At 40.1% G+C, this 27,559-nt stretch overlaps 1 protein-coding gene across 1 annotated transcript; it reads left to right on the plus strand.

Annotated features, from left to right (window-relative positions):
• The first annotated feature begins 1,936 nt into the window (after nt 1-1,936).
• LOC131240139 (signal recognition particle 14 kDa protein) lies at nt 1,937-26,817 on the plus strand. The gene is made up of 4 exons (XM_058238211.1): nt 1,937-2,091; nt 2,574-2,667; nt 2,777-2,883; nt 26,602-26,817. The coding sequence occupies exons 1-4, from the start codon at nt 2,089-2,091 to the stop codon at nt 26,794-26,796; spliced, it is 399 nt and encodes a 132-aa protein (XP_058094194.1). The 5' UTR covers nt 1,937-2,088; the 3' UTR covers nt 26,797-26,817.
• Nucleotides 26,818-27,559: the final 742 nt, after the last annotated feature.

Raw genomic sequence — 27,559 nt, forward strand, 5'->3', positions numbered from 1 at the left:
ATATATAAAAATACATCAAGGTGTGCCTCACGGTGACCGCTAGCTAGTAGTAGCTGGTGTCAAAGCACATTGTAGGCCCCACCATAATGTATGTGTTTTATCCATTGCATCCATCCATTTTGCCAGCTCATTTTAGGGCATGAGCCAAAAAATGAGATATAGTGGGATTGAATACTTACATACTGATGAAAAGTTTTTCAAGGGCTACATTAGTTTTGGAGCAAGCTGATTTGTGTTTTCCCTTCTTCCCGTGGGACCTTGTCAATAGGTCGAGTGTCAAATAAGCAAGTGAATTGTGTACTGGCTAAACTCTGTGGGTCCACCATAGTCCATCCATTTTACCGGATAAGTTTAGGACTTAGCTATAAAATAAGCTTCTCAAAAGCTTAAGTAGATCATACCACAAGAAACTGTATTTTGTTGACTTTTTTTGGGGCTACATAAGTTTTGGGTCAAGCTAATATTTATGTTTTTCTTTTTTCTATGTTTGTGTAATCTTATGAAGAGTTTGGATAACCAATAAACATAATTGTGGGTTCTAAGAAGGTTTCCACGCGGAAATCATTATTCCCTATGGTGTGGTACACTTGAGCTTTGGATATACTTCAATTTTGGACTAGCCTTTGAAATGAGCGGGGAAAAATAGATGGACAGTGTAGTTAAACAACATAGAATAGGGGTGCACATGAAACTGGTGGAACCTGTAAACCAGACCGGAACTGACCAAACTGCACGGTTTAATCCAGTTCTGAAGTGCACCGGTTCCGATTCTGAAAATCAAAGAACCGGTTAGTTCGGTTTGGTTCCCGGTTTGGGTTTCTGTAAAACCGAACCGGACCGTAAAACCGAACCTTAGATTTGAACTTAGAAGTTAGATCAGGGCCCCTCGGTCAATAAATATTTAAATTTATTATTATTTTTTCATAAAAAGCAAAAAAAACCTAATTTTTATTTTTTTCTCCCCCTCTTGCATGGCTTCTCTCTCTTAAGAACCATGCAATTGGACTAGATTATAAAAGAACCATGCAACTGGGCTAGATTATAAAAATAAATCATGCAATTGGATTGAATTATAAAAGGCCGTGGAATGGAACTGGAACCGAACCAAGTTTTTTACGGCCGGATTTCATTCGGTTCTAAGGTGCAAACGGTCCGGTTTGGGTTCTAGTTTTCCTGGAACAGTTGGGAATGACTCAGATTCCATTTTCACCCCATAACCGGACAGAACCAAACCGTGTGCACCCCAGCGCACAAAGGAGATTGCCGGTGACGTGGGCACATAGATATACCTGTGCCCGGGCTACAGGGGATCGAAGAGATGTACGGTACAGATCACTCCGTCCATGTGTTAGAAAAGACCAAAATAAAACAATAATCTAAAAATCAGGGAAATCGAAAACTTACATAGGCCATGCCAAGGAAACGGTGGGAAAAGAAACATTTACCGTTGGAACCTTCCTGGAGCTGACCAAGGTATTTTTATTCCATCCAAACCGTTCATAAGGTTATTACCACTCAAATAAACTGTATTAACAAATATTATCCTCATAAAAAACTTCTGTCACCCCAAGGCATTCAATCCCTACTGGTATGGCCCACATGAGTTTTTCATCTAACTAATTTTTTTAATCCTGTCATATTGTGGTGTTGCAAAACAAGTGGACGGAGTGGATTTATCATGGACGTCTCTGTGGGCCCCACACAGCCCCGGCACAGGAATATCTCTGTGCCCGGGGTCACAGGCAATCCGCTCCCTATGACAGTGTACCTTGGAATGTTTTATAGGTGGACGTTCAATTAATACTGTTATCCTCCGGTGTGGTCCACCTTCGATTTGTGTCTGCCTCATTTTTGGACCATATATTAAAATAAGATGGAAAAAATGGATGGACGGCGCGGATAGAACGCATTCATCATGGTGGGGCCCACAGAGCTTTGACACCAGCTAGCTGGTGTTGGGGTCACTAACCAAACCGCTTTCCAGGCCCCGACCTGACTGAAGGGCACTTTCGCAAATTCAAGATCTCCAAGCGAGAGAGGGGAGGGAGAGCGAGGTTTTTTCTTTCGTTTTCTTTAACATCAGAACTAATGGTAAATCTCTTTCTTCACCAATCGACAGTTTTCAACTACAGCTTTCTTCTTCTTTTTTTATCTTTTTTTTTTTTTTTTTTTTCGTTTTATTTTGTTTTATCGTTGAAGTTTTTATGGGTTCTACCAAATTTCTGATTTCCCCGTAATTGCGTTTTTCTCCTGAAATCTTGATGGTATTTAAAATATGTTTTGAGCTTCAAATCCTGTTCGATTGTCGATATTCTTGTATCAAATCATGTAATCAGACTGTAATTTGTATCGGGTTTTGATCTTTTTCTCTGCGAACGATTTGGATCGCTGAAGGTTCTGAATTTTATGTCTTGCAGCCTTGTTTGGACACATAAATCATTCTGGGTTTCTTGATTTCTTGCGTCTCGTCGTGTTGAGTTACATGAATGACTTTTTTTATAAAAAAACTTCTGGCATTGTTTGCTGACTGAAACTGATGTTGGATTTTCTCCATCTTTCTTTCTGTTGAATAGGTTCTTTTGCAACCAGATCCATTTCTGAGCGAACTCACGAACATGTATGAGCGTAGCCAGGAGAAGGGATCTGTTTGGGTCACCTTCAAACGCTGTAAATTTTCGTCTTTCACTTTTATAATTTATTATTATTATTATTATTATTTTTGAAAATTCTGTTTTTAACTTCAATCAAATGAGCATTTGATTTTCGGGCCTTGCAGCGTGTTTAAAGTCTAAGGCAGCGAAGAATAAATTGGAGAGTAAAGGTGCTGTTGAATACAGATGCCTTGTTCGTGCCACCGATGGCAAAAAGAAAATCTCTACTTCGGTACAGTTTCAATCTCACGTCTCCCTCTATCTCTGCGTTTTCGTACGTGAAAATCTGACCACTTGGTCCATTCTTATGTTTATTGTGCATCAATGGTTAGCTTTGAGTTCAGCATGTTTCGTGGCAAAAGAAAAATATCATCCATAGAAGATATCTTCGCAATATACATATGCGCATATATACATATTACACATGAATTGATGTGTAGGTACATATAGGCATATATCAAATAGTGTAGTGACTCGTTGCAATGCATGTGCACATAAGGGTCACATGTATTTATAGTTTCTTACAGCCCAGCAGTAGTGCACTGTACAGAGTTTCTGAGAAGTGTTGTGCGTAACAGCCCTATCTCATGTATGCAAGATGAGAGGGATGGTTTTCTCTATGGCTCGCTTATTTATAAGGTGGAGAGAAAAGGTGAGATGGTTTACCCTAAGGGGTTGTTTGGATGCTTGTAAAGTTTCAAGTTGTAAACACTTTGCACCTGAAAAGAGTTTCAGTTGTAAACTGTTTACATGCTATCTATTCTGGCTTTTAAGTGGTAAAGAGTTTATAGGTAAACTTTTTATGCATTTGGCTAAGTTGTATAGTGTTTACAATGTATAAAGTGGGTATCCATACCACGTAGAGCTTGATGCTGCCAAAATCCGTAAATCACATAAAAAGGGATTTCTTGTTAGGGTCCTAGGAGAGCATCCAGGGATGCATGTGATGCACAGATTGGATGTCCTGCACACATTACAACAGGAAAGGTTTTTTAATGGCGAACAGCCCATCCCAACTTTACCCTTTTGTGTATCACACCTGATGATAAATCAGTCTTTTTTTTTGGGTAGGAGGGCCTCAAGGGACACACAAATGGTCAAATTGGATGTGTTGGACCCATCATGGTGGGCCCCACGTGGTAGGCATATGTATCAACCATCGTGTTCTACTATGTATAATGTCTTTTTAGGTGTAAAGACTTTACCTGTAATATGAAACATAGGTTTTTTTTTTTTCCTAGAGAAAATGGAGAGTTTACTTATAAAGTATTTACAAGTACTTTATGGAAAAGAAATGTCATCTAAACACCCACTTGTAAAGTGTTTACTTGTGAACCCTTTACAACTAAGGATTTTCCGGGGATCCAAATGACTCCTAAGGATCTCTTCATTGCAATGTTATAAGAAGAGGTCGTCATCCAAACAACCCCAAAGTTTCTCTTTATTGCAATGTATAGGAAGAGGTAGTCATCCAAGCAACCTCAAAGTTTCTCCTCATTGCAATGTTACGAGAAGAGATAGTCACTCCTTACATTTGCTAGTGTAATGATTTATCATGGTTACGTGATGAACCACATAAATGTTGTCTCCTCTGTTTCCAACACCACCATTTTACCGTCGCAGCTCTTTGTTTCTGCAGTGAAACTTGAATTTTTCCTGATTTTTGGAACATGGAACTATAACCAGTGTTACTGGGACACATGGCATGGTCATGGATGCAAAGTGGTTAAGTTTCCTAAAGTGTATGGCACAACAATCTCCAAAAAGCTAGGCAAGGGGACAGTTCTATACATGCAAATGATTTTTTTAAAATAAAAAAATAACAAATAAGTAAAAATAAAATCAAATGATGAAAACATTAAAAACAAAGGAAATTAGAAAGGAATGATCAATCTCATAGTTTCAATAAAAAACAATTATTAGTAATCTAAGCAAACAAATGATTGATTAACAAAACATCCATGCATAATCATCTTAACAAATAGTTCTTTGTATGAAGATCACTTGTTCTCTTAAAAAATCAGAGAACCCCAGCAAAAGAACAAAAAAGCTAAAAGAATAACAAAGCTTTTGCTTCTTCTTCTTCTTCTTCTTCTTCTTCTTCTTTTTTAAATAGATTCTTTAATCTGTCATGCAACTACCAATGATGAAAAATTAACTAAAATCTTGTGTAATCCTTATGAGTAGTTTCTTCAACAACAAGAGAATGGAGGCAAGCTTGATGGCTAGGAGAGAGATCTTCGGCTTGACAATAGAAATTAACATAACAAAAAGAAATGAAGAAGATGGAAGGACAAGTTCGTCAAGAACATGGTTATGCCTCATTAAAAGCATCCAACATAAAGAAGGGATGGGTGTTTTGTGGAGTTATTATTATTTCGAGTAAATTTGCTTCCCTTAAGGTGCCCTTCATTGTGAGGTGTGGACTAAAGGAGTGCCCTAAGGTAGATCTTTTATTTCAATTAGTTCAAGAGATCCATGTGGAGAGTTATGGGGCATGTTGGATAACTGTTTATGTCTTAAATCTTATTGGAGACCATTACTATCAGCCAGAATTTGGTTTCCCTAATAAGGGTTGTTTTCTAGTTCTATAGTTTCCTATAGAGCCTGTTTGATAGCAACAAGAGTTCAATCCCAAATAGTATTTCTAGGTCAGGCTTGTGCCAGTCTTGATTGGCTTGGTCATGTTGTCCCCGACTAGTTATTCTTATACCGTTTGTCAAGCACTTGAAATAAGGATGGATTATTTTGCACATGTGGCGCCATGTGCACATTAAATACTTAGCACATGTGGTGCTTGTGTGGTTCTTGAAAATGTTTGGTGGCATACGTAGTAATGAAGGGTGCTTTAAGATGTATGGTGGCACATGTGAGACGCTTGACGATATACATTAGCACATGTGGCACATGGGTCGCATGTATGACTTTGCACATTTGACAAATGTAGCGCATGAAGGGGACAAAAGGTTGTATGTGGCACATTTGACACTGCATGTGTGACATGTATAGCACATGTGGCACATGTGCACGACAAGAGCATGGTTTGTTGTGTACCATAAAGGGGACAAGGTGTCTTGCTTTTGAACGAGATAAGCCTTGTGATGCTCAAAAGACTTCGACAAGCAATCCTTGTTTTTATTGGGTTGTGCAGACGAGTGGTGGACAAAGCATGGAGAATGATTGAACTTTTGTTGCTAACAAACGACCTTTCAATCTTATCCCAGAGAAGCCAACTCCTAGATAGATTCTTTAACAAAAGAGGGTGTGATTAGTGCTTCACTGTATGTTTGTGATGCTTATCCTTTTCTTTAATTGATGGTGTCCTTTTCTCCTTTCTCTAAGATATTTTCATTACCCTAATACGTGTTGTTTAAATTATGAGCAAGGAGATGGTTAAACATTTGGTCCTTGTCCCATTTCTTGGAGGGCTTGATGTAACTTAATCAATCTTTGGTGTGCCTTGGTCAATATTGGTGGTCATTTGAAGCTTCTTGTGGGTGGTTGAGTGGTTTGTTGTCAAGGAGAGGATTCTTTGCAAATGCGTCAGGTGATTATCCCGTGGTCTTTGGAGCAAAACAGAATAATGGGATTTTTGGAGGAAGTACTGGTGGGAAGAGGGCCTTGTCGTCGTTACCGAGAGGATTAGAAGTTGTATGGTTTCTTGGACATTAGTTTGTAAAGATTCCCATGCGTTCAAAGTGACGATTTTTGCAATTGTTGGAATTAGCTATGGATGATGAGTAGGGGTGTACACGAGTCGATCCGAGTTGAACTGGGCTCAACTCGGCCCAGCCCGGTCACCAGCCAAACCCAGCCTGAACCCGGGTCGGCCGGGTCAACGAGCCAACATGTACAGCCCGAACTCGGCCCGATCAGCAATCGGGCGAGTTCGGGCCAGTTTCGGACCTTACAGCAAGTTCATGGGAAGGGTTTTGGCTAGTAATCCGCGTCCATTACAAAGCCCTCGATCGACGGTTTAGATAGTTGAACTATAGACTCTACAAAAAATCTAATTAGTCAGGACATTATAATTTCTTTTTGTATTTGGATGAATCTAGGCTGTTCAAGTTATACGTCTGTGAGTTGGATGAGTCATTGTCACTTCAAAGATGGGCGATGAACTATCCCAGAAGGGTAAAGGGGAAAGGGACGGGTAGGGTTTTGAAAAAAATATATACATATAGACCACTTGACCGAGTCGGGTTGGGTCGAGTCGGGCCAGGTTGAGTCAGGTTTTGGGCCGAGTCGGGCCGAACTGGGACCTATCCGAACTTAGTTTCGGGCTGAAGAAAATGGCCGGTCCCGACCGGAACTTAGTTCCGGGTCGGGCCGAGTTGAGCGTGTTAATGGGGCTAGCTTGGTTCGTGTATAGCCCTAATGGTGAGAATGGAGCAGGATGCTGGTTGATAGACTGAATAAATCCTATCGGATCCCTTAAGCTCGACTTTTCTCATTTGGCAAAGAGTAGAGAGAGATTCAAAAAGAGGCAAAGATGTTGTTCACCCCTACAAGAGTGTCAAGGATTTAATTAATTGTATTGAGATCAGAGCAAGGCAGTTCAGCTTCCATGTTCTTCATTTTAGATTCATTACATCTCATTCAATAGGAGGCAAATTAGGTGTCTAATCTTCTTGTTTAGGAGGGGATTTCATGTCTAGCTAGGCAACAAGGTTGGAGCTACCATTCATTAAGTGTCTTTTGTCCTTTGTTTTTTCTCTTTTTTCCTTCACATCATGACAAATTTCTCTTCCTTTTTCTTTTTGATGAAGTTTCATTACCAATAGGACAAGTTACTTTGAGGAATGCGGATATGACAAATCTTGAATATTAGTGGTTTACCTAGACACTTCAGCAACGGATAACTGCTGGAAATTTTTGTAAACTTTGCTACCACTTGTAAGAAAATCTTTCGTTCTCCAATTCCACCATAGTTCATTGATCCAATTCATACACAAGCAGAAGAATACACCATGCTAGAATGGATAAAAGGACTCAGGGAGGGTGCTACAAGAAGGGCTGCCTTATTTGAGCTTTGGAATCAAGCCCAAAAGCTTAACCAAGCAAGATTTCAATTGAGCAAACTTTTATTCTCAAAATAAAACCACTACTATGCACTACATGAAAGGTGTGGGGGGGTTTATTTTGTTCTTTTTTCTTTTTTGAATGATGAAAGGTGTGGGAGGATGCTCACAAGTTCCATTTAATATAACGGGAAGACATTCAAAAGCTGAAAGTTGAATCAGGAATTGGAATAGGAAGGATTAGGGAGAGACATTTGGCCCTCTTGGGCAAGTGATGGTGGAGATTTCACAAAGAGCAAGAGGCTCTGTGAAGAAGAATTGTGGCTTGAAAATATGGTTTTGAGGGAGAGAGGGATCCAAGGGTGCCAGCAAGGGGGAAGGGCTCCTCTGTTTGGAAAGCAAGTCAAAGTTTGATGGTCCATCCAAAGGAGTGGGTAAGATAAAGGCTCAAGATTTAACGTTGGCAAAGGTGAAAGGTTGCATTTTTTTGGAGGATCTGTGGCTTGAAGATGTCACCTTTGCCAATAGATTTCCAAGACTATTACGTGGCAATTCAAAACTCTTCTAAAGAACTATGAAGTGTTGAATGCAAGAATTGTTTGGTCTATTAAACTCTACGGGAACCTAACTTTTGGGGCTTCGAGATTGAGATGCTGGCTAATCTTCTTGATATCTTTGGAAGGGAAGCCTCTTTAGTCTTTACCTTATGCTGAAGATGAGAGGGTGTGGGCTCCTACTTTAGATGTTCATTCTTCGCCAAACTTTTTCTCGAGGTTATGTGTCCTTTGGATTCCCTCCTCCCCCCCAGATGAAAGTGTGGGGCCTTGACACTCCTTTCTTGGATAGCAATAGCCAATAAAGTTCATATCTTGATAATCTTAAAGATAGGAATTGTCCACCGGGGATATGTGTATGATATGCCAAAGGGATGTAGAATTTGTTGACCATCTCTTTATCTATTGTAGTGTGGCTTGGAGAATTTGGTAATTCTTTCACCTTTTCAAAGTAGAATAGGTATTGCCTATCTCTATGGGAGACTTTTGATGTTTGGGTGGAATTTTGGCACTCTTGATCCTAGAGGTAAGATCCTTTGGAGGATGCTTCCCCTTGTGATTTTTGGGAACTTTGGAAAAAAAATAATCGAAGAATACCCTTCTAGCCATGAGCGTATCCTTAGTAAAATTAAAAGATGCTGGGAGTTGGGGTAGTTTGTTTAACAAATGATCCGGCGTTCTCATTACTTAATCTCCTTTGTGATCTGGAGGTGTTAGATGATTGTCGTTGGCATGCTCTCAGAGTGGATTGTTTGACCTCCCCACCCCTGCCCTGGTGAAAGTTGAATAATTGTGGTAGTTCTACCTAGAATCTTGATTGTTGAGGACAAGGGTTATCCTTAAGGTGTTGTTCGGTAGCACTAAAATTTTTGTCTTTGACTAGCTAGTTTGGAGTAAGCCTCTTCTCTGTGATTTATCTACCAAAAAAAGGGGGATAGGCTTTTCTTTTCTTTTCTTCTTCTTCTTCTTCTTCTTCTTTTTTATTTATTTTATTTTTTTAAACACCATTTTAGGGTTTTTCTTATTCTTAAGAAAACTCCATACCCGTTTGTTCCCAATATGGTACATATTGAACTATTCTCTTCTGGCACGTATGTGCCACAAGTGCTACTATCCATCATCAAGCACTACAAATGTGTGATATTCAACCTTTAAATTCCCATCATGTACCACATTTGCCACATGTGTCACTATACATTGTCAAGCGCCCCACATGTGCCAACTGTGTTGTCATACATCTTCAAGCACCCGCTATGTATGTGTGCCACCAGATATTTTCAAGCACCACATGTGTGTGTGCGTGCCAAGTTTTCAATATGCACATGTGCAAAATAATCCTTATATATCCTACGTGATTGACAAATAATATGAGTTATTAGTCCCAAACACTATAACCTAAATAGACAAGATTGAGATGAGCCTGACCTAGACAAGTTATCCAAGACTAAACTTTTGTTGCTACCAAATGGGCCCTAAGGATGAGCATGGTTTAGTTTACTCTTTCAAGCCCAGTGGGAGAGGGATCCTCTTATTAGGCAGCACTTTTAGCTGTCAAAGTTGGTGTGGAAATATTTGTGAGCCTTTTCTACGGCCCGTTAATTGTGGAGGGTGACTCTCATAGTAGTATTGCTTGGGCATCTAGGTGTGCTCTCCTATGGAAATTGACGTTCGTCTATAATGATTTTGGACTTCTACCTCAATCGAGGGAGGCTATATTTAAGCAAATTAACTGTGCATCGAATTGTATTGTTGATCCCTTATGAAGGAAGGGAAGGGATTGATAGATCCTCTTTATGTGTAGGGAACTCTTATACATTGCCTTGATGGCTCGTCCCTTTCACCCACTTTGGGAACACTCAACAAAAATTTGTTGCTTACAAAGAAAAAAGTTGTGCGCTACATGAAGAATGTCAAATGCTTGGAGAGGTTTTCTTCCATTTTCCAAAACCTTGTCCCATGTAGGAACCTTAATCTCTACTTCTAAGAACTCAAAGTAGAAAATGCTATCTAAGACATACCCTATTGCCAACCTAGTCCATCAAATGTATCAACCTTGGTATTACTTTACACAACCAAATTCTTGGAAATCGATAATCTAGGTGACATCGGTCCTTATCCCCATATAACATACTAAAAGCCCACTACTCACTAGATTGGCGCAGCTTGACGTGATCGATTGAATGGGGAAGTATCGGCCCAACGTAGACACCTCCAAACTAAGGTTAACACAAAAATCACAACTAAAGTAGAGAATAAACTCAAAATTTTACTAAATTCAAAAGTGCCTTGAGAATATTCATATGAGGCTCTTAATAGACATGTTGGACATACAAGGAATGAAAGTTTCTTAGTGTCATTGACAACTAAGGATTTATTACAAAATAGTGGACTAATCAAAGAAAGATGCTAAATAGATAAGAAATCTCTAATGGGATTCTATTGCATGGTTGGTTGATTAGTTTTTCATGGTTGGCTAATTGGATTATGCTCCCTAATTAGGAGGCTTGGGCCTCTTTGTTGATGGGCTAATTGTTGGGCTTGGGCTTTGGCCTAATATATCTGGGCCTGACCCATGGGTCTTGGGCCTACTTGATGTGGCTCGGCTTGCATCAGTTCTCCCCAGCTTAAAAGTACTCGATTCCGGCAAGCTAATGGCATGATATTGCTCTTAGAGGTCAAGATTCAAATACTAAAAGTTTGTAGCTGTAATCCACATAACATCAAAGAGAGGTCATCCTTGCCAACAGATGGGAATTTTGGTCACCGCCTTGGCGTGTGGAGATGATTTGGTCATCAAAAACATCGATGATTGTGTTTGTAGGTGGCAAAATGGTCGGGAGTGTGATGTCTAATAGCTTGCTCCTCAATACCATCATCGATATGGTGTCGACGATAGATGGAATGGTTTTTCGCATTGAAAGTAGGACTGATAGGTAAATCTAGTGAGCGATCTAAAACATAAGCATTCGTCTTAATCTTCTTCGGGATTTTGAATAATCCCGTATTGCGAGGATGGAGCTTATTCGAGGACTCAGGGACAACCATTCAGGACAAATACTGACAAAAACCTTGTTGCCTTCCGCAAATTCGAAAAATCGACATCTTGCATCTGTGTACTATTTATAACTTTCATTACTCGCAGTGATGTTATGTCAATTTTCATCATGCACTTGCTACATATGGCTAATGAAATCATAAACTTCTACGCTTGGTCTCAATTCTATAGGTAGAGAGAGAAGTAAACTTGACTAGAAGATGTGAACATATACTATTCACTGCTTCAAAAGATGACATCCTTGTAGACCTGTTGATGAGTTATTATGTGTTGATGAGTTATTATGGGAGAATTCAACCATGGGTATTACAAGGTCCCATATAGCTATATAATCGTGGTTAAGACACCATAATAACTTGCTCAAACTGTGGTTGACTACTTCCATTTGTCCATCAGTCTGACGGTGGTAGGCACTAGAGAATTAAAGCTTGGTCTTCGTTACTAACCAAAGATTTCCAAAAATACCTCGTGAATTTGGTATCACGATTGGACACAATTGTCTTAGGAAGCCCATGAAAATGAATAACCTCTCAAAAAAATAATTAAACAATCTTGAGGGCATTTGTTATAGTCGAACGTAGTATGAAATCAACCATCTTTGAAAATCGATCAACAACTACAGACACTGAGTCAACTTATCGAGCAGTCTTTGGTAAACCCAAAACGAAGTCCATGCTGAGATCTTCTCACGAAGAATGTGGGATCGATAATGGTTGATACAATCTACTTTTCTTTTGGCCCTTAGCGAGTTGGCAAACCTTGCATAACTGGTAGATCTCCCTGATATCCGGTTTTATCTGAGGGCAAAAGTATCTATCTTCAACAAGAGCAAGGCCTTATCACAACCTAAGTGACCGCTACACCCACCATCATGTAATTATCTCACAAGTACATGAATAGACGTGGCTAGTAGACGAAGTTGTCCCCTGAAACATATACCAATCATAAATGCTGAAACGTGGATATCTCACATGTGCTCCAATAAGAATGTTTATATAAATACATCTAAAATCCTAGTCTTTTGCATGCGTTGTATCTCTCCAAATCCCTGAACAGTGACAGACATGATGACAATAAATTCACACAATTGTCCTTGTAAGCCTTGTGATGGATGACAAAGAAGAACTCTTATAGTCCACTTGACACAACGAGCACTCTTCTTTTGTTGAGAGTTTAGATACTCTGGTGCTTCATAATCAAAGTATCAAACATGGCGAGCACTCGTTGCTATACCATGCTTCGGGGATATAATCAAAGTTTAGATACACGCCGAGCACTCATTGCTTTACCACGCTTCAGGGATTTGCAAGTCCATTGCATCGGTACGTTAGTTGGTTTTAGCTCTCTCATCTTTCAATCTTGGGAGTGGCTCGCAGATTCGGTTTTGGGAGGATCCATGTTGTGGTGAGAGGCCCTTGGGAAAGATCTTTCCTTAGCAATGTTGTCCTTGGAAAAAGACATCACCGTTGATAAATGCTTCTCTGATGTAGGAGGAAGGGGTGCATCCCCATGCAGAGGAGCTATTTTGAATGCGAAACAGAAGATCCAGTAAGCCTATTGGCCCACCTCCAGCACTTTCACCCTTCTCCTGATTCGACAGATTCTTTGGTTTGGCCGACAACCTCATTCGGATCCTTTTCAATAAAATCATTCCACAACAAGATTCGTCCCTCAAGGCTTGCCGCAGATGGTGTGATTCCACATGCATTTTGGTCCTCTGCCCCTCCAAAAGTATCATCTTTTCTCTGGTTGGCGGGTAGAAATTAGATATTAACGGTAGACAATCTTCTGAAGAGGGGAATGTCTCTTCCGAATATTTGCCTTCTTTGTATGAGTGATGTGGAGTTAGCTAATCACCTTCTAATTCACTGCCCCTATGCAACTCAACTTTGGATCCACATTATGAGTATTTTCGAGGTGATATGGTAACACCGTAATTAGTTTTGTAGTTTCTTTGGGCATGGCATGGCTTTCTCATTTCGAGAGATGGACTAACTTGTTGGAGACCGATCTTTCAGGCCTGCATTTGGAATATCTAGGTTGAACGAAATGGCTGCTGTTTTGACAACAAGGCAAATCCACGGGAGCAAGTATTGTGGAAGGCAAAAAGGGATGCATTTGAATGGGCTACAACACTTCTTCATATCTGAGTTAGTTGATCACCTTCTAATTCACTACCCCTATGCAACTCAGCTTTGGATCCACATTCTAAGTATTTTTGTGGTGATATGGGTAGCGCTGAAGTCAGTTCCGTAGTTTCTTTGGGCATGGCATGGCTTTCTCCTATCGAGAGATAGACTAACTCTTTGGAGATTGATCCTTCAGGCCTACCTTTGGAATATCTGGGTTGAGCGAAATGGTTGTTGTTTCGACAACAAGGCAAATCCATGGGAGCAAGTATTGTGGAAGGTAAAAAGGGATGCGTTTGAATGGGCTACAACACTTCTTCGTGTCGACATAAATGTGGCTCGAGCTATTTTGCTTTTGTAATTTTCTTTTTTGTATTATTTGCCCTGACTGTCTGTCAAGCTGCTTTTCAATAAAATTATTCATAACCCTTCAAAAAAATAATGAAAGTATAAGACAAACTCTCTGCTAATCAAATAGTGATGCCAATGCCAAATAGTTTAAACAATGACATAGAACTCCAAGTCATAAGTGGAGTGTTGATGCTTTGTATTGACGAGGTTCCCGTTGAAGAATGCTATTGGATGACCTTCCCAAGGACCCCACCAATGCCAATTTGGAAGCATTCCAACTCACCTCAAACACCTTTCCAAAGTCTAAAAGGCTCAAAACTGGAGCTTCTGTCATCTTATGCTTGATCCTCAAATGCTTTTGTTGCTGAACTTAACCATTGAAACTTGCTTTGTTTTATAAAATCGATGATCATAGTCATGATGTTATTGAAGTTTCATAGAAAGGATCTGTAAAATGTGGCAACACCATGGAAATTACGAACTCCTGAGATGGTGGTAAGTTTCGGCCGATCAACAATGGCTTTCACCTTGACAGTGTTCACTTTTACACCTCTTGATGAGACAATGTTCCTTAAGAAGATCATGGACTTACTCATGAAGGTGCACTTTTAAAGGTTGATGTAGAAACGCTCGCGGTGAAGGACTTTGAAGACAAGACCCAAGTGATTGAGGTGCTCTTCCCTCAACTTACTCTAGGCAAGAATGTTTTCAAAGTATACAACAACGAACTTACCAATAAAGGGGTATAACAACTGGGTCATGACACAAATGAAAGTGTTAGGTGCGTTTGCGAGACCTAATGGCATTAACTAGCCTCTCTCATAGAGACCGTCCTCCGTCTTAAATGCCGTCTTTCATTTGTCACCAAGTCGGATGCAAATCTGGTGATATCCACCACGAGGATCAATCTTCGAGATAACACTAGCAAGAAGCACCTAGCATCAAGTCTAGCCTATCATCAAGTCGAGGAATGGTGGCGTTGCTTTACTGTGGTTTTATTAATAGGTCAATTGTCCACACGTAGACACCATCTCCCATCCATCTTAGGGGTAAGGAGGGTGGGCATAACATATGGGCTTGGGCTCTCTTGGATGTAGCCATTTTTTTTAAAAAAACAACTCACTTGACTCTTCAACTTGGCATACTCAGTTGGACTAATTTTGTGTATTGGTAAATTAAGTAAGTACGCTCCAGAAACCAAATTTATGGTGCACTAAATATTCCACAATGGAGGCAATTCCTCTGCAAATCATCAACGATTACATCCTATAAGTCATGGAGCATGGATTTGACTTCACTGGGAATACATTTATCCTAATTGGTAACCTTTCTAACTATTCTCTTCCTCGAACTTTGGCATGTTGTGGTGAGAACACAGTAGATAAGAAGAGTAGTTGATGTCAACGATAAGAGCGTAGATGAAGGAGGCGATGTAGGCTATGACAGGTAAATGTGGATTTAATGACCTCGCTACAGGAAAGTATGCATGTTAGCTGCATCGTCATTTTGTACCTTTTAGTCAAAGAGTCAAGGTTGATAGAGAAGGATACGGTGACATGCATCAAAATTGTGTCTTACCACATGCCTTCTTTATAAGCGCCTTTTTTAAAAGACACCAAACACGTTCGAGTCAAGAGGATGGCAATGTTATCAACCCGCCTAACCTTGTACGGCTTTGGATTCTTTTCAGTCGGCAATTTGAGCTTATCAATTACCTCTTGTGAGATAATGTTCGTTGCACAGCCGCCACCAATGATCATGTTTACATAACCTATCATGACATTTTACCCACATATGAAAAATAATAGTCCATTGCTAATCTCCGCTTCATCAGTGGTGGTAAGGAGATGGCTTATGATAAGAGTGGGACCTTCAACTTCAGCTTCGACCACAATTTCAGTATGGGGGTCTTCTAGTTGTGATACAGTTTCTATCTAGGGTTGTTCTATTTCTATGTGCTTTTCGTAATACTTACGGCCATCCTAGTAGTAGGGGATTTTCTTCATTACCATAGTTATGGAGTTTCTTGGCTTATAGACACTCATTAGAAAGGTATCCTCTTTGTCCACTACTTTAACCGTCAACATCCTACCAATCTTCTTGAGCCATTCAGCTTGACTTTGACAAAGGCCACTTGTTGAACACCGTTCTTCTCGTACCATGCAAAATAATCTTTAAGCATTGTAATCTATTTGATAAAAGCTTTTGCATCAAGGTAATCCGTGAAGTTCGAAACTTTATGAAGTTCGAAACTTTAGCTTGTATTTTCTTGGTGATATAGTCTTTCTTGGACTTTCTATCGAGTTGTTATAGGCACTTTCTGTAAAGAGCCGTTGCATGAATTTATAAATAGACTCCCGATGACTAGTACCGTTTTGATTCACTGAAGGTTCCAGTTGAGTTGAAAATCAGGTTGCGGATTTCGGTTACCATGAGGATGTCCGGTGGGGTCAAGTTGCTCCCCGTATTGTTCTCCTCATAGCTGGCCAACAAGGGCTTTCAAGTTGGCCACCCTTGTGAATAGCTCAGTGATGAAACTGTCTCACTGTTGATTGGTAAGCCTTCCTCGATAAATGTGACCTCTATGGGTAGACTTTGTATCAAGGGAGAGATGTTGCCAAAGTAATGGATAGGATATCCATGCTAATTATATGCTATTAATTGGTTGTAGTAATGGATAGAATATAAGGAGTGTTTGATTTTTCATTTCTCCGGTAAATAAAAGTAAATAGTAAATTATTAATTTTTACTCTTGTTTGAAAGAAAAGGAGTATTTCCTCCTCGAAAGTGGCCCCAAAGGTGCCAACTTAAATTTGTGGGCCCCACCATATGTATGTGAGATATCCAAACCGTTCATCTGTTTTATTGGAACAATTTAGGGCATGAGCCAAAAAATGAGGTATATCCAAAGATCAAGTGGCCCACACCACAGGAAACCATGGTTGTAAAACATCCGCCGTTGATTTTTTTTTCTTCCTAGGGTCCACAAGATTGTGTATTTATCATCTAACCCGTCCATAAGATCACACAGACATAGATGAGGGGAAAACACAAATATCAACTTGATCCAACACTTCTAGGGCCCCCAAAAAGTTTTTAATGGTAGGCTTTCAATTCTCACTGGCGTGGTCCACTTGAGTGTTGGATCTGCCTCAATTTTGGGCTCATGCCCTAAAATCAGCCCGCAAAATAAATGGACCGTGTGGACAAGCCACATACATCACAATGAGGCCCACATGAAATTCGCACCTTCCTCGATTTTAGTGTTAAAAAAGCAACCAGTCAGCATCAGCATTGAAAAGGGTGCAGGAATTACACTGGTAATTAATTATTAACTATTTACAGGTACTTACACCGGTGTATTAGAAAACATTCTGGGCTAGAACTGAGGAATTAAAGGGCTGAGATTCTGGGCATGGGTTGGAACGAGGGCTGTGTTTGGACTGCTAATTGGTTGAATGGGGACTGGATTTTGACTTGTTAATCGGCTGGATTTCTGGGCTTTTAGTGGGCTAGAATAGGGGTTGGATTTGGACCATTAATGGGTCGGATTTCCAGGCTTTTAATAGGCTGGAATGGGTGGCTAGATTTATGCTGTTAATGGGCAAGATTCTAGGCTTTTAATGGGCTGGATTTGGACTGTTAATAGGCTGGAATGGGGGGTAGATTTGTACTGTTAATGGGCTAGATTTTAGGCTTTTAATGGGCTGGAATAGGGGCTAGAATTGGACTGCTAATGGGCTTGATTTCTGGGCCTTTAGTGAGCTGGATTTCTTGGCTTTTAATGGACTGGAATAAGGGCTGGATTTGGACTGTTAATGGGCTGGAATAGGAGCTGGATTTGGACAATAGGTCGGATTTCTGGGCTTTTAATGGGCTGGATTTGGACTGTTAATGGGCTGGATTTGGACTATTAATGGGTTGGATTTCTGGGCTTTTAATGGGCTGGATTCAGAGTGTTAATGGTCTGAATAGGAAGAGGTTTAGGACTGGTTTAGGAGGGTAGATTTCTGCCAAAATTTTGGCAGTCTCCCCTTGTCAATTGGACATTTGGGCTTTGTAAAGGAAAAGGTGAATGGGGTAGAAGGAATGGATACAATGAAAAAGAGTAAAGGAAAAGATGTAGATTTTATGATTCAAGAATTTAGAAGCAGAATATTGTGATCTAAATGCAAATTCGGGGAGAAGTAATAAAAACTAGGGATTTTATCAAGAAAAAAGGATGATCAACTCGTTGTTTATCCAGAACTTCTTTGATAATGGGGAAGGATCCCCCCAACATAGGCACATCTAGGCTAAAGCTTATTTTTTTTAAAAATCACAAATAAAGTAGAAAATAAATTCAGAATTTTATTGAATTCACAAGTGCTTTGAGAATACTCACCTGAGATCCTTAAATAGACTTCTTGGATGTACAAAAAAAGGAAAATTTCTTAGTGTTATTGACAACTAAGTATTTATTACAAAAGTAAAAGACTAATCAAAGAAAGATGTGAGATAGATAGGGAAGATCTAATGGGATTTTATTGCATGGCTACTTATTGGTATTGCATGGTTGGCCTAATGGGCCGACTGTGGGGCTTGGGCCTAATGGATTTGGGCCTCGCCCATGGTAATTAGGCCCTGTCGATGTGGCTCAGCCTGCATCAAGGATGTAGAACTTGATTGCCAAATACTTGTTTTGTCTCTTGTTTCGCTTTCTCAATAAATTTCAATTTCGATTTCATATATATATATAGTAGGGGAGCTATGTGCACTTTAAATCTACATTCCAAAGTCCTTGTGGAACACCCACCCCTGATTTTTTTTACGGGTGCCACCGTGATGTGTATGCACAATCCACTCCGACCAATAGTTGCTTCATCCATTGTTAGGTCTAGGGCTAAAAAATCACACTGACTTGTGATTTAGGTGGGCCACACCAAAGGAAACAATTGAGGGAGAGACGTGCACAGTTGATTTTTTATAGGGTCCACTGTGATGATTATGTAAAATCCATGTAAACCATTATATACGACACTAAAATTTAGGCATGAGGCCCAAGAGTCAGGCCTAGCCATTATTTAGGTATGCCACACCAAGGGAATCAGTTTGGAGGGTAAGCGTCGCCCTGTACACTTATTTCAATCATGTGGTCCACCTGAATCATGGATGGGTTATATTTTTTGAGCCTTACATTTAATATTAGGTCACACACCTAATGGTCAAAGTGGATTTTAGAAAAATCTCATGTTGGGGCCCACTGCCAGCACACCCCTCTGCTAGATAAATGCCTCCCCCTTCTACGTAAATGCCTTATGCTTTACCTAACACAGGGTATGTAAAGGGGTTGTCTGGCTAGGGTGGCCCGTGGCCCCACCATTATGTATTTTTGAAATCCACTCCGAGGTATGTGACACAATATTAGACATAGCCACATAGGGCTTAAAAATCAGCTTAATCCTTGATTTAGGTGGGTCACGCGATTTGAAACCGAGTAGAGGGCGATGCTCACCCTCCGAATTGTTTCCCTTAGTGTGGCCCACTTGAATCATGGACGGGCCTGATTTTTGGGTCCCATGCCTAAATTTTAGTGTGGCATATAATGGTTTGAGTGGATTTCACATAATCATCACGGTGGGCCTTGTTAAAACTCAACAATGGATGCTTCTCTCCCAACTGCTTCCTTCATTGGGGCCCACCTGAATCATAGGTTGACTGAATCACAGGTCAACCTAATTTTTGTCCCTGGGCTTAACATGGGATGGCACATGTAATGGTTGGAGTGGATTTCACGCACACATCACGGTCGGCCCGTCAAAAATAAAGAGTGGGCATTCCACATCTATCCTCGACTCTGGTTTAAGAGTGCACATAGCTCCCCTACACTACGGTTCGTAGGGGAGCACTCCTACACACACAAACGTCCATTTTCATCATTTTCTAGTGAGTTAAAAGTGAGTATATATTTAAGCTTATCTACGGCAACGTAGGTATTACCATGTCCAAAAGGTCAGGAGATTAGCGGGTTGTTTCTTGTTTATTTAGAATGCCCTCTGTGAGAGTGGGAGATGAGTACCGCACTAAGGAAGTTGGCATCAAGTTAAGGGGAAACCAACCCTTCACCTTAGCAAGCTTTGGTGTTTGGGGACCCTGACCTACATATCAGTGCATTTTGATAGCCTCCCAGACCACTGATACCTCAGATGAGATGCATCCAGAAACTGGAAGAATAAAGATCCCCGTGGATAATCCCAGATAGTTCAATTGCACAGATGGAGCTATGGCTTTGGTGTCCTACCCTAACTGGATTTGAAGCTTTGACGTATGTATACAGATTTTCTACAAGTAGGATGATGAAGACCGCCGAACAGGCTCCTCTGGAGTCTAGACTATCCCCTCAATGCATATTCTATGGTTTCTATTGCAACCCAACGATGCAACTCATTGTGGTTTCAAAGCGAAGATAACCAAAAAAGAAGCACCGAGCGAAGAGCTATGAATGATACCTGATGCTTCTATATTGCTCAGCAGCTTTGTCGGACACAAAGCAGAACTCATACTTCTACTTGATCCATGATTATCCAGCACAGTTGATCCACTGTTTTGAGACCAAAAGTGGCCCAAAACAGTCCAAGGAGAGGCCCAACAGTTGCAGTAGTAACAGGTCAGACTCAAACACTTTGGAGCAGTCTAAGACAAGTCCACAACAATGGCAATAGTGGATGGACTTAGGGTCATTTGGGTGCATGTAAAATCCTTAGTGTTAAACACTTATAGGTAGGGATGTTTGGATGGCAAAATTTTCCTTTGTAAACACTTTACAGGTAAACTCTCCCTTTTTTTTCCACATAAAAACCTATGTTTCAAGTTACATGTAGAGTCTTTATACCTGAAAAGACATTATACATAGTTGAACACAATGGTTGATATAAGCATGCTATGTGGGGTCCATTGTTATGTGCACAATACATCCATCATGTGCGTCCCTTCATAGGGCATAGTTGGGATGGGATGCCCACCATTAAAAACCTTCTAGATCATGTGTCAACCCACTGTGGTGGGTACAGGACATCCAATCTATCCAGCATGTTCATCCCTTGATGATCTCCTAGGACCCCAAAAGAATCAAGCCCTTTTTATGTGGTTCGAAGATTTTGGCGGTATGTACCGCCATTTATTGCCCCAAGCTCTGTAGTGGGAATAACCACTCTTTGCATTGTAACCCAACACATTGTTTACCTGTAAACATGTTGCCACTTAAAAACCAAACAAGATAGCATGTAAACAGTTTTTAGTCCTGAAACTCTTTTCCAGTGTTTAGTGTTTACAACTTCAAACTTTATAGGCATCCAAAGACCCCTTAGCAACAGGGTTGGAGGCCTAAACAAAGAGGATCAGTCTTGCTTGACATCAGCATCCCCCCATTGTACAAAGCATTTCTTGCATCTAAAGTTTTGCATCCTGTTTTTAGCAAGCAAAAGTAATTGGGAAGGAGTTCCCTTGGTTTCAAAGAAAAAAAGGGGGTGGGTGTGCAAAAAGATCGGCCAGCTCCCTCAACAGCTAAAGATTGACCTTCAATATATGACTATCTTCTTAAATGAGTAAACGAAATGTTTAATCTAGATTTTCTAATGTTGCTAAAAATGAAAGGAAGTTCCCAAGGCTTGTTCCCCAACGCTGCCCACTGTCAGACTAAAGCTAATTGCATTCATATGGAAGGTTTCTGGGAGGCTAATTTCAAGTTGCATAGAACTTTGAAAAGCTATCATGAGTTAGTCAGGGCCAAATGAATGCTTTGAAAGCTTTTCATTGGATCATTTGTGGACCACACCCCCTTCTACATGCATCTACTTACATGTTTGGGGTGGTTTTATTTGTTCAAGCAGGCATTTTTAATAAATAGTTAAATACCTTTTGAGGATCAAACTGGTGGCAGGGATTGACTGGGGACTTAAGTCAGTTTTAGCCTTTTAGGAATATAAATAGCTGTGTTATCAGTTGTATGATGAAAACTTGCTGCACTTTCAGTTTGGGAGGACCAAACTTGTGGAATGTTTTGGGTTTTTGAACACTATTTTATTCAAGCCGGAGAAACTTTTCTCCTTATCTCTCCCCTGTGGAATCTGGTGTCTCTTTTTATTAACATCAAAGTTGAAGTCTTCTATGCTTATGTTGTACATATGGGGTACAAAATTGAGTGTCTGATTACTGAAACTTTACCATAGTTGCTGGAAGTTTACATATGCAGTAAATTCAGTCTGGTTGCGAGAATTGTATCTAAATACATGCTTGAGTCTGAAACTTAGATTCTGCTTAGAGGTGTTAATCTACAGTAAAGGTGTTCCGTATCCGTTACGATATGGCTGTAAAGGCCAATACATATAGGTAACGGCCATGACCGTTACGCGATATGGGAGTGAAACAGGATAGTTGGTTTTTCTGGACCGTATCGGCCATTATAGGGGCCGTAACGGCCGTTACTCATGTGGCAGTCGAAAAGGACCGCATCTTTTTTCAATGTTAATTCATTTTTTCACCTTTTTCATTCAAAAATTATATTATTCTACAGCAGATTTTGACCACTCGTGCTATAGCTTTTAGAATTAAAATAGTGGATTGAAGTGATTTGGGCGAATAGAAGCTCCGATGGACATTTTTCAAAAATGTGGTATATATGCATCTTTTTCTGATTTCTAATTCTAATGGTTAATTGCGGTGTGTAAACATTAGACATGCGTAACCACATTCATAAATTCACCAGACAGCCCAATTCAATACTCTCAGCAAATAGTGGACTGTTATGCTTAATTAGAGTAACATTGCACAATATCTATTAGTTCTGATAAATATGTTGCTAAAAACAGATGTTTGAGTTGTACCTGTTATCCTTGAACATCAAAGTGGGTTACTCTAGGTCTTTGAATGACCTACATAAAAATAGCTCTACGTTGAAGCTATCTAGAGCTTTGCACAATCCGAGGAGATGAAAAGTGATTGAGCAAAGGTTACCATAGGTTTTGTAGGTTTAGCTAGTTCTAACCTAGAATGAAATGGGCCCTTGGATCATGCAATCAGGCTGTGGTCAAGAAGGAATGCTGATGTAATTTACAACATCATAGTGTTTTTATGTTTTCAGAGAATGCATGGGATTACAACACAGACCAAGATTAGAGTCCATCAACCAAACAATATTTGACATGTTGAGAGTTGACAACGCATGCAGAAATATTGTGGGTGCATCCATGTTCTGAATAACTTAGTAGAATCTAGTAGACTGATCATCTCTTAAAGTTACCAAAGCAGGCTTTCCATGGAAGTTTGGCTTTGCTTCTGTTGAATTCTGCTTGGTTTTGCCAACAGTCTTATGACTTGTCAAGGAAAAACTGCTGGTGAAGAAGAAGATTTTGAGTATTGATAATAATCAAAAAACTTCATAGCACATAAATAGGAGGGTGATATTCTAGAAATTGTCAATTGAACTCCTTGTGCAATTTCTAATGTGAAGGGTCTATTATCTATGCTTTAGGAATCTGCTTCACTTATTGAGTTCTGACAAGACTAAGCCACATCAAAGTATGAGCAATAATCTCAGGAAACTGCTGAGCAAAGATGGAGATTTGAGTCTTCATACAAATCTTCACGGCACATAAATCATTGGGTGATGTTCTAGAACCTGTCTATATTGACTGTTGATCTCGTTCAACCAATTGGACTCCTTGTCTGCTCCTTGTGCCACTTCTAATGTGAAAGGGTCCCATCTCCCATGCTAGTCTCTACGAAAACATACAACTCCTAGGTTTATGAATGGGCTGGGTGTGTTGAATTGATAAAGTCCCTTGATATACATTGATACACCACACTTTGACAGCTTGAGCTTTTGGAGTGAATGGTTGTTTGACATGGTATCAGAGTGGAAGGTCCTATGTTCGAATCTCGAGTGCAGCAAATATGCCTCGCTAATATATTATTCTCCCACGGGGGGTCAGGAAAATCAGGTCCGGCCCAGGGACCGGGAAATTAAGCCTTGCCTATGGTGTGAGTGTCCCTCCACCCTCGTCAGTATGTTCCCATGCGGAGTTCTCACCCCGCACGTGCGGGGGGGTGTTGAAGTGATAAGGTCCCTTGATATACATTGATACAGCACACTTTGACAGCTTGAGCTTTTGGAGTGAATGGTTGTTTGACAGGGTGCAGGCCAATGCTAACATAGGACTGACCCCTTGACAGGCCTATGTATATCTCGCTTAGGCCAAGCAAAACCAATCAAAAGTTTCCATAGGCACAGCCTAAACAGTTCAAAATATAGGCCCATAGTAACCCAGGCCTTGATCTATTGACAGCCCTATGCATTTCTCACTCCCATCCAAAACGCCTCAATCTGTCACCATAGTCTCTCTTTCCAAGCAGGCCTACATGAAAAAGATCACCACATGAAATTTACTGAAAATGCTTGAGGCTGGGGTTGCTTTGCTTGCATACATCGAAATTCATTCATCCAACCCATTGCTACACCATAAACCCATGTCCTTTTTTCTAATCCTGTCCAATTGCAATGCCCAGATTATGGACCCTTGAAAAGCAAGGGAGTGTTGATTGCTTGTCCAACCACTTCCTCTTTTGTATGGCAGACAAGGGAAGCAGTATTGGAAACACCAGTGTGAAAAACCGTTTATTCTCATATTCCCAAAGAATGGCTTAATTCTATTGCTTGGATTGCCCCTTTCAGTTGCCAACCACTGTGCCCCAATGCTTGTCACAATATTATTTGCTATCAACCTCAAACCTCATCTTATTGGTGTACTTGACTTTTGCATCACACGAGTCGTGGCTAGTGCACATGCATTGCATCTCCTCACTAGATTGAATGCTGCCTGGCCTATGCACATTTTTGCATAAGTGGATGAATTTGGCTCATTTGCAAAATCCAGATGTTGGGTTGTGCTAAGCAATGCTACATGAATCACCAACCCCTCTATCTTTACATTCCAAATCCCACAATCCGAAGTATGGGCCATATGCGTTCCAGATCAGTATTTTTACAGACCTGGAATTATGGTTCTATGCTCCTAGTGTAGATTAACTTGTAATATATTCACATCGTAAAGATTAATACTAATATTCATCATTTCATATACAAATTACAATATCAATTCCTATATTGCATATATGGGAATGACCCACATAATCATACCCCGGCTATGCCCCATGTTAGAGGAAGTAGCGGACCACATCCTTGTTCCGGCACCACATATCGGAGCGACCACAATCCATGTAACCTTGGCGCTAAGCACTCCCATCCCAAATCTGCCCAAAGATAAGAACTGAATGATAACAGTCTGACCATCGTTCATCGCATTATCATTTAAAGTGGCGGATGTGATCCTGCTGCATTTGGTGGACATTCCAAAGAGGCCCTATTACATTGTTGCCCCAATGCCCTTCTATACAGTATTTACGCCCTCTCAATTTTTCTCTATTGCATTCATCTGTTCCAAAAACACTAATCCCAAATGCAAAGATGGATAAAAGGAAGAAAATGTTGGAGGTTTATACTAACCTCATTTATCCTTTTCTGATTTTGTCATCTATATGTCGTGATGCTACTTTATTGGGTTTAGTCACATCTACGCATGCATACCACATCCACATGCGTCATTGATGAGTTGCCAGTTGCCACAATGTTGTGCTTTGTGGCAAACACACATTGGAGTAAGCCCCTGGGCTCCTGCAGAAAACTAGCTTGAAGCTCTTTCACCTTGAAAAATAAACCAATGGGAATAATGGTCAGAATGTTGTGAATTCGATTCCATCATTTCCATGCCAGTTTGTTCATGTTGGGGAGCCACCACCTCCCAAGCTGCTGGTTCCCCACACTTGACCATATTTGTCAGGGTAGTGATTGTGCAACTGTGAAAATTTCCCACCCATGGTATGACTTTGTGTGGGCATTTAACACCATATGATTTCTCATAAACTAAAAGGACATTAAGAGGGATTTTCTAGAAATAATTTGGGCAGGCTTTGGGTCTACCACCAATGGAGCTTCCCAAGCCTACTTAATGCACGTGATGTTTGTTGTGGTGTGGAAAAGTTACTTGTTCTGACCAAATTGTGGTTGAGATGAGAAGCGGACCATCACATGTTTTATGTCAACCATGATTGGTGCTAGTGCATCATGTCAGCATTCAAAACTCCTAATACCCATACAGCCATACCTACCTAATTTTAATCATAGAGTACTATTTGGGTCTTATCTTTTGTATACAACCAGAGAAGCCAAGGACAACATCCAGTTAGCAAGGGTATTAGGTAATTTGCACAGTGAAACTGTTTCCTTTCTGCCAAACAAATCTATTTTAATTCATAGTCTTTTTAAGAGTGATACACATGCACTGAGATACTGTACACGTGTATCATGAACTCAAAATTGACCTTGATTTAAATGACTCGTAAATGAAATTACATTGCTTTTATTTCTTAACTATGGATGATTGGTGGATATCTAACAGATGGTGAAAATAAAAATAGTCAATGGTCTAAATCCAGCAGAACATTATTAATCAGTGTTAAGAATGCGAAATCAATCCAAATTTTGGATATTAACTATTAAAGTGTGTCCCACGACTTGGGTGGTTTCATTTAGTTAATATATGTCATATCCTTGAGTATCAACCATCTTATACTCTGCCAGAATTTTAAACTCTCCTTTTACAACCACTTCCCTGCCTTATCCCATGTCTTGCAAACCATTTCTCTCCCTCCACGCACACTGCATGTGCCATATCTATTTGTGCTGCTCTTAACAGCTATATACTAATCTTGGTTTTTGTCTCTCTTTACAAAATATGCACAATTCAGCTGTCAGCCAAGGATCACCTAAGGTTTCAAGCTTCGTACGCAACGGTACTCAGAGTGCACATGCATGCACTGAAGAAAAGGGAGAGAAAAGACAAGAAGAAGGCTGCAGAGGCAGACAAGAAAGAAGGGGTTTTGAAGGATCCACCTAAAAAGCAATCTCAGCACCGATCAAAGAAAAAGAAGCCATCCGAATAAATACCATTTTCAGCTTCTTTTGTTTTTTTTCTTCTTAACCTTTAGAAGAGATGCATCTTTTTCTTTTCCATAATTTTATGCAAATGAAAATTTTTGTGAAGATTTTGGTGGTTAGGATTTCGTATTAAAGATGATGACGGATGGTTTTTAAACTTGGGAAATTATACACATGGACTCTTTTCTTCTTCTTTTTTTTTTTGTAAGAGGGCTGTTGTTTTGACCTTCGTTTCCCCAAATGGTTCAGTGGTTTATCTTGCATGGTTCAGTGAATGTGTTGATCAATCTGGACTGACCGTCTGGTTTGCCACCTCGTGGATCTGCCTGTGCTAAAAAAAATTATGGCAATTGGTTGTTTTAAACCAGTCGGCCTGTAGACTGTTGCTATTAATTTTATTGACTGTCCCAAGTGATTATTAAATAGTTGTGAATGGGTGCATTACTGACTGTCCTAAGTGATTATTGGTTAGTTGTGAATGAGTGGCCCACTGTCTTAATGTCTCAATCCAATGCCATGCCAACCAATTGATGAGCCTGTAGGAGAAACTGGCAACCTGATTGGCTTAACCATGGTCCCATGAAGAATTTAGTTATATTGTGCTCATGATGCTAACATTCATATTATTGGATGTTACATGCGTAGCAACTCATATTTCTCCAATTGAAAGTGGGATTGCTAAATTTCCTGACTGAAATAGAGTCAATTGCTAGCAGTCCATATCAGCTAATTAACATAACTTTTGACATGAGGTCCATACAAAATCTG

The sequence above is a fragment of the Magnolia sinica genome, chromosome 3, assembly GCF_029962835.1.
Source record: "Magnolia sinica isolate HGM2019 chromosome 3, MsV1, whole genome shotgun sequence".
In the NCBI taxonomy this organism is placed as follows: Eukaryota; Viridiplantae; Streptophyta; class Magnoliopsida; order Magnoliales; family Magnoliaceae; genus Magnolia; species Magnolia sinica.